The following is a 7,934-nucleotide window of genomic DNA, read 5'->3' on the forward strand; positions in this document are numbered from 1 at the left end:
GTGGTCTTTTCTTATGCAGGGGGGAGAGAAACTTTGGAAAGAAAATTTTTAAGGGGACATTTTGGAGGGGCATATTTTAAATACAGCCTGTATTTCCACGCTCTGCCTTGCTGCATATTTTGTGACTTTAAATCTCTGTTGGAGTTCCTTCACCAAAGAGTACTTGCCCCAAACTTAGAGCTTGGCATTCAGGAATTCTCCTTTCTATATGTGTTGTTGTTGTTTTTGCACCAACAAAAATAGACCAGCCCACCTTCAACAACACAAACCTCTTGGCCTTTGGTAGCACTTTCCCCTTCACTATGATGCGTTCACCAGGCTTGATTAACAAGTGGCGAAAAACTATTTGCTGGAGGAAAGGCAGAAAAAAAAGAGCATTAGAATGCACACAGGTAACATCTTCTCCACTGTCATTCCTATCTGGAAAGGGGAACCCTTTCCACTCCAGTTTCTCTTGGAAGAAACTCCCTGCAAATATTTGCAGTTCCCAGAAATGGCCCAGCAGCACCCTAATCAATGAAGTATTGTTTCCTTTTCCCCACCCCCCACGGGCTTGGCCTTTCTATTATTGAACACACAACCCTTAAAAATGCCCACAGTTCATTGGGTTCCAGAATCCACCTATTCCGAATGAAGGAGACATGTAACAGGCTTCTTTCTGTGAGCAAGTGGGGGCAGTGGCCATTATTTCCATTGATGGAGGGGACATGTCCATACATGTCCATATCATGTTCTGGTCCATAGCTTTCAACTTTTCCCTTTTCTTGCGAGGAATCCTATTCGGAATAAGGGAATTTCTCTTTAAAAAAGGGAAATGTTGACAGCTGTGGGAGCCATGAAGTCATGGCAAAGGCTTGTAGCGCCACCTGGTGCGTCGCTGACCTCGGCTGACCAGCACTCTGTGCCTTACAATGTATTAGAATGTATTGACCTTAAAAGGAGTTGTGTTTTCCCTGGGCAGTGATTACCTTATATGGCGATGGGTGGGTAAAAGCCATGACCGGATGGTCATCTTCGCTCCCACACATCACACCCAGGGTATTTAGCAGAGGGCAATTCAAGAGCAGATTCAGCGCTGAAGAACATTTCTGCCTTTTCTCTCTTTTCTGATCCTGTACTATGTCATAACACCTTTCACCTCCCTGCGAAAGCATTAGCAAAGCAGTTTTCTATTCCTTTGGCCCAAGCTAGGGATATTGTGTCCCAATGTGCTTCCTGTTCTAAATCTCAGCTGGCCATTCCTTTTGATGCTGTCAATCCTAGGGGCACGTCTGCATTGGCGTGTTGGCAGATGGATGTCACACACACACCTGTGTTGGCTCCACTCTCCAAGGTTCACCTCACGGTGGACACCCACTCTGGATTCATATGGGCTACGCCCATGAGGGGGGAAACAGCTTGGCATGTCATTCAGCACACTATCCGCTGTTTCCCAGTCATGGGTAAACCTGCGCGTATCAAAACTGATAATGGTCCAGCATATATTTCTAAAACATTTTCGGAATTTTGTATGTTGTGGAATGTGAAATTAACTCATGGTATACCCTTTAACTCCACAGGACAAGCTATAGTGGAAAGAGTGCACCTGACGTTCAAAACACTGTTGATTAAGCAGCTTGGCGGCCGAAGCATACCAACAGCAGATATCCCTTCGGTAGTTCACCAAGTTCTTTTTGTACTTAACCATCTTTTATATCCACATAACGAGACCCATACCCCCGCTGAATTGCATTTTAGGAAGGAGGAGGCACTCCCCCGCCCCTTGGTGGTGTACCGACGCTTGCCTGATCCCGCGTGGCATGGACCTGTCCCGCTGATCACATGGGGACGAGGGTACGCGGCAGTGGACGTCGAGGACAAGCCTTTGTGGGTTCCAGATCGATGTGTGAGGCCATGGCGAGCCTCCTCAACCGCGGAAACGCCTTCCTAACAATTTGCCTTGCCATCCTTTCCTGCACCGTTATACAAGGAAGAGAAGCAGACGACCCAGTCCAGTTGAAACCACCATATTTCACCTTATCGGCTGGCAAGCAGCTGTCACCTGAATCCTACTCTGGCTGGCAGTATCCACAGCTCAGCCACTCTCAAACTAGAAGAACAGCGTTGTTGAATAAGACTTTTAGGGGAGAAAATTATCATAAGATATGGAGGGATAATATTTTTGTACAAGATATGATTTTGTTTACCAGTTTATTACATGCTTCTAAATGTTGGTTGTGTATGCACATGCCCCCTTTTGCCAGTCATTCAGGCATAATGCTTCATGGTGTGCCTGTCAGTGGATCTTTTCAATTTACTAATATTATATCCCCCACGCAAACTTTTTGGCCTCCAGTACAATTGACCCTCCATGAGCCTGCCCCCATTTGTTTTCAAATTAAAGAGGGGAAAGAATCATGGGGCATATATCCAAACTGTCAATATACATTGAATTTCACTTTTAATAGCTCTTGTTCTCTTACAGGAACATACAGTGACCAATTTCAGTGCTATAGAAGCGATACCAGTGCATGGCTAAAAACTAGGAAAGAAATCTACCATGCAAATTGGCATCTGAATTCTTCTATCCCTGGCTTAGCAAATGCCGCTGATGAGCAATTTCATATCAGTTCTTTATTTACTGCAGCCTTTAATTGGTCCCAACAGAGTAGCAATATCAGCTATTTTCTCCAAAGAGAGTTGTGGTTGCTTTGTGGCGAAAAAGCATACAAAGCCATTCCTCGAAACCTTACAGGCACATGTACCTTGGGTATCGTGGTTCCGTTGTTGTATAAGGTTGATAAGTTACCATCTTCTCTTAGACTACGAAATCATCGGGAGGTTAATTCACCCATAAATCAATATACCGGTACCCAGATTTCTCGAGCCTTGCTGCCCTCAGTGGGCGCAGCAATGAACTATAGGGACCTCCATCGGCTAGCAAATTGGACTGAAGGATTATTCAATGATACCATAAAAGCTTTGAAGGAACTCAACCAGGAGGTGTCTGCAATGAGACAGGTGGTTTTACAGAATCGTTATACTTTGGATGTGATTTTAGCCTCAAAAGGAGGAGTTTGTGCACTTGTTCATTCTCGTTGTATGTTTATTCCTGATAATAATGTCAGCATATCTGCGACAATTGATCATATGGAAACCATGGTAGCTCACAATCCGTTTGCTCCTCTGCCTTCCGTTGATCCATGGGCATGGTTATATTCTTGGCTTCCGGATGGAAGTTGGCTTCAACATTTATTGATTATAGTGATCATTATAGTAGTTATTTGCATTATTTTGTGTTGCTGTATACAATGTATTCCTTCTTTAATCTCTATATGTACTGCATGGTTCTCCCGTCAGCGGCCTGCTTCCGGCCTCACAAGAGTCGCCTATCGTGCTCGGTATAATTGTATCGGTAATGAAATATATGATTCTGATTGAATAAAATAAAGAAAGAGGGCATGTGGGAGCCATGAAGTCATGGCAAAGGCTTGTAGCGCCACCTGGTGCGTCGCTGACCTCGGCTGACCAGCACTCTGTGCCTTACAATGTATTAGAATGTATTGACCTTAAAAGGAGTTGTGTTTTCCCTGGGCAGTGATTACCTTATATGGCGATGGGTGGGTAAAAGCCATGACCGGATGAGGTAACGTGAGACATTGGCAAACGGCCATGCGACAGGGGAGAACAAAGGAGAATAAAATCGGGGGAGAGCGGAGGAAGGAGCTGCTCTTACCTGCCTGAAAATATAGCTGGCTCTTTGTGTGTTTTTCTATGCTATGCCTCACCATTTAATGACGGGTGGACTTCCGGCAGACAGCTATGTTTCACTTCTGGTCTTTCAGATGTGGCGGCCATTTTGCATTATGATATGCTGCACCACCACGCCATCTTGTATTGCGCCACAATTCTACAGGCACCATTTTGCATTATCCCAACCCCACCACAACAGCCATGTTATGGCTGGTGCCCACACTCCTTTTAGGGGTGTGTTAGGAAATACACACACACCCTTCCCAAGAAACCTGGGAACTTAATTCTACAAGCATGGAAGGGGAAGGGAGAAGGAACTGAAGGAGGTGAGGACAGGTGACCACACCTAGGCCCGAAGTCACACACCCCCAACCAGGCCGCAAAACTGTCCAAAATTCCTTTCTCTCTTCTAAAAATCCACAGCTAAAGTTTTCCTCTGTTTTCTCACAAGATGCATAGGCAAACTGTTACTTTTATCAGTACAAGAAGGCTTCAAAAAGCTAATGAATAGACTCTGTCAAGCAAGCCTGAGAACTGACTTTTATCTCATTCAGTTGCAACATCTTGGACATGCTGAACCGCGAGACTCCTCGACCCACCCCCTTGGCTTCTCACCCCCCCCCTTCCCAAAGACAGGAGCTTTCTGTACATGCTCAGGAAACTCAACATGGGGCAGGACTCCTGAAGAGTAGGAGAAAGGGGAGGGAACTGGAAGGGGAAAATATACTCTCTGCAAATGACTGAACTCGTGCTTGTTTGTGAGTTATCACACTTGCTCCTTCTACCAGTTCATGGATGGTAGAAATAAAGCTTTTTCTCCAAAACTATTCCTTGAGTGTCTGTTTGACTCCCACTCCCTTTCCCGGGCGCAATATTTTTCCCCACCCGAGGGCAAAGCCTCATAAGGCTACAGAACCAGAGATCCAACCAGAGAAGTAGGTCACATCTGTATTATACATTTAAAACACTCATAATGAGGCATCTGATCAAGGCCTGTATTTTAAAATGAGCTTAAAGATATATTTGCAAATGTTTGTATGTTTCATGCCAGTCAGAAAGCAGCTGGCTAAGTACTTTGGCAGTTGTTTATCTTCCTGCTCTCTTGAACAAGGGCCTCCCTGATTTATAGCAGTAACAGGAGACAAGATTCTCAAAGTTGTAAAAGGGAATTACAGGCTGGGAGCAAAGGTTACACTGACCCTACATATTATAGAATACAATCAAGCTGCAAAAACACTAATTAAGAGTTGGTAAATAGTAAGATTTATTGTTTAACAGAAAATAATACTATTTGCCTCCCATCAGACTCTAGCAATATTTTCCTAAGGTTTAAGGTATATTGAGAGAGTTAAAGGGCAGAGCTAATGGAAAAAGCAGCTGGCTGGAAAAAGGGGGGTGTAAACTGAAGAGGCTTCTTTTGAAGCTGTTTTTACTGAGTCCCTTTTTACTTTGCAAAGGCCTTTTCTTCTAAAAAAGCTATCTATGTTATTTATGAGATTTATTGGCTTAATGTAATTATGCAAAGGATTTAGAAAGTAAGAACTGTTAGATTCTTATGTTAGATTCTTATTTCATTGATGGTGTGTGAGAATGTGAACCCAAGATCTCTGTTTAGATAGAATTTAATACCATGAGCCATTTGTTTTAGCCATTTGTTTTGGAATGCAGGGGCAACAAGGGCAAAAGGTGATCTGGTAATTAAGGTGCCTTGTCGAGGCAAATGTAAGATATATGGCTACTTGTCTGCCATTTATGGATAGAGGGAAATATAGCTCTTTGTCTCCCATAAAAGGTAATAGGAAATGGGTGTATCTTTTATGATTGGTTCTAGCAAACAGCCAATAGGAATTTCAACCAGGCTGATTGGACAGAGGCAGCCAAAGGAGGAGCAAGGGGGCTGGGCTGAGGAAATATAAGTGCTGGCCATCAGGGCTGGAGGCAGGCAGAGCTTTTGGTAACCATATACCACTGTGCCTATCATTTGTCTGACAAATAAATTATTATTTTAATTTCTCTATTGCTGTGTTGAATATTTCATTCCAGCTAAGCGTTAACCATGAGCAGGGTGCTACAATACCACTTTAAAACAGCTATGTTCCCAAAGATTCCTGGGAACTGTAGAGGGTGCCGAGAGTTGTTAAAATCACAGTTCCCAATATTCTTTAGGGGAAACCAAGTATATGAGTGATTTACATCTATGGTCTGGACATGATCACAGACAAAGTGTTACACAGCTGTTATTGCTGCTTTCCTTGTGAATGCTCCCATATGCAGAGCAGGGACACAGGGCAAGAAATTACAAGCCTTCCCCATTTCCCAGCAATTCTAGGAATCCAGCTGGAACAGCGGCATTTTCGGAACAGCTCACCTGTGGCCTCCAGCTCCCATCAGACCCCAGCAAAATGGTCAATGGCCAGAGAGAATGGGAGTGGGAGCCCCCAACAGCTGGAGGACACTATGTTGGTTGCAGATGTAGTTCACGTCAGACAAGGGAGTCACACAAAGAGTTCATTACTTCAGAATAAAATGTGGGGCAAGGCACAGAAAACCATTAGTGCTTTAACAAATGCATTTGTACAGGGGAGAAAATTCGGCTATTTCGATTCCGTTTCACAAGAAGCCAGCTGCAGGCTCTCTTCATGTAGTTAATGAGTAAATGAGCAAGACGAGTTGTTTGAGTTTCTCTGACCCAATCCAACATGAATGTTCTTTTTTTGGTTAAGAAAATCAATGACGTCTTTTTTTCAGGAATGTCCGTTATCATGAGGTTATCAGGATATTTGCTATCCTTTCTCCCTTTGCTATTGCTAATGAATCCCCTTGCTAATTGTGAATGTAGAATGACCATCCTACCTATCCAAATAAATAAGAATTACACTTACGAGGAACAAGTTTTTGTGTTTCCATGTAATCATCAATATTTACTGCTCCTACGTCATAGGTAAAAAGAGAAAACTTGCCATTTCTTAGTGCTCATTGTGTCAGACATTATGGAGAGTATGAAACTTGAGTCAAAAGCGGCTTCTGAGAAGGAGAGCGTGGCGCTAGAATTACACAAGTACATGCTTGCAGAAAATCTCTGAAAACTCTGAGCATTGGTAGGTGCACATGGTAAACAGCAGATTAGATATCATTAAATGACTGACCTTCCAGGACCTGCCAATTTATTTACCTAACAAATAATTTTAAGCACTGCACATTTTGCATGGAGTTTTCTCAATGCCGCCAACATGTCCCGGTTCCTCAGGCTGTATATGAAAGGGTTCGTTACGGCAGGAACCATAGTGTAAAAGGCTATGATAATGATGGACTTCTCTGCTGTGTAGGAGCTTCTGAGAAGGAGGGCATGGCGCTAGAATTACACAGGCACATGCTTGCAGAAAATCTTTGAAAACTCTGGGCATTGGTAGGTGCACATGTGTAAGGAATAAAAATGTCGCCTTTTCATAAAATCATAAGAGGTCATAAGGCCTCAAACAGTTACAGCATCTGAGTAGATGGCTGCAACAGCTAAGAAACCACGGACTCACTTAGAGGCTTATCTTTACTGGCTTGTGGATAGAATGCCCCAAAACAGGGCAGATTGCTGTTAGGCTGTGGTTTATCGGGACACCTCAGCAAGCTTGGGCAGGGCATATCTCATGCATGCCAAAGGGGTGGTTGGGGTGTGGCTTTATCGCTTGAGCAGATGTGTGAAAGCATAGGAACACACTGCCTTATTTGAGTAAAAGTAATTAGGAGTAATTCCTCCATTCTGAAGGAAATCCGCCCTGAGTGCTCACTGGAAGGACAGATCCTGAAGCTGAGGCTCCAATACTTTGGCCACCTTATGAGAAGAGAAGACTCCCTGGAAAAGACCCTGATGTTGGGAAAGATGGAGGGCACAAGGAGAAGGGGACGACAGAGGACGAGATGGTTGGACAGTGTTCTCGAAGCTACCAGCATGAGTCTGACCAAACTGCGGGAGGCAGTGGAAGACAGGAGTGCCTGGCGTACTCTGGTCCATGGGGTCACGAAGAGTCGGACACGACTAAACGACTAAACAACAACAACAATTAAGAGTGATGGTCCCTGGATTTAGAGGGATAGGAGATGTCAACAGGGGCGAGCCTCCAGCCAGTGGAGGACAGGGGAGGAACTTGTGATAAAAATGTGTGTTTTACTAAATGGTTGGGTGTGCCTGTTTTTGGACACCCATCCTT

At 44.0% G+C, this 7,934-nt stretch overlaps 3 protein-coding genes and 1 long non-coding RNA gene across 4 annotated transcripts in view; 1 reads left to right on the forward strand and 3 right to left on the reverse strand.

Moving 5' to 3' along the window:
- LOC310758203 (olfactory receptor 2V1-like) overlaps nt 1-7,934 on the reverse strand; it is a gene marked incomplete at its 3' end in the record, with an annotated part of 192,923 nt that overhangs the window by 153,969 nt on the left and 31,020 nt on the right. The window lies entirely within an intron of this gene.
- The window catches only part of LOC310757133 (olfactory receptor 2D3-like), a 181,528-nt gene that overhangs the window by 148,402 nt on the left and 25,192 nt on the right, over nt 1-7,934 (reverse strand). The gene's annotated exons all lie outside the window — the stretch shown is intronic.
- LOC310757281 (galectin-1-like) overlaps nt 1-7,934 on the reverse strand; it is a 36,540-nt gene that overhangs the window by 3,457 nt on the left and 25,149 nt on the right. The window contains exon 2 of the mRNA XM_083602586.1: nt 270-349. Within this exon, the coding sequence (XP_083458712.1) occupies nt 270-349 (80 nt within the window). The remainder of the gene's footprint in view (nt 1-269; nt 350-7,934) is intronic.
- LOC310757467 lies at nt 268-4,559 on the forward strand. Its single transcript, XR_014545237.1, has 2 exons — nt 268-392; nt 4,184-4,559. It is a non-coding gene; the product is annotated as an uncharacterized lncRNA (long non-coding RNA).

The sequence above is a fragment of the Podarcis filfolensis genome, assembly GCF_964270895.1.
Source record: "Podarcis filfolensis genome assembly, chromosome: 2".
Lineage (NCBI taxonomy): Eukaryota > Metazoa > Chordata > Lepidosauria > Squamata > Lacertidae > Podarcis > Podarcis filfolensis.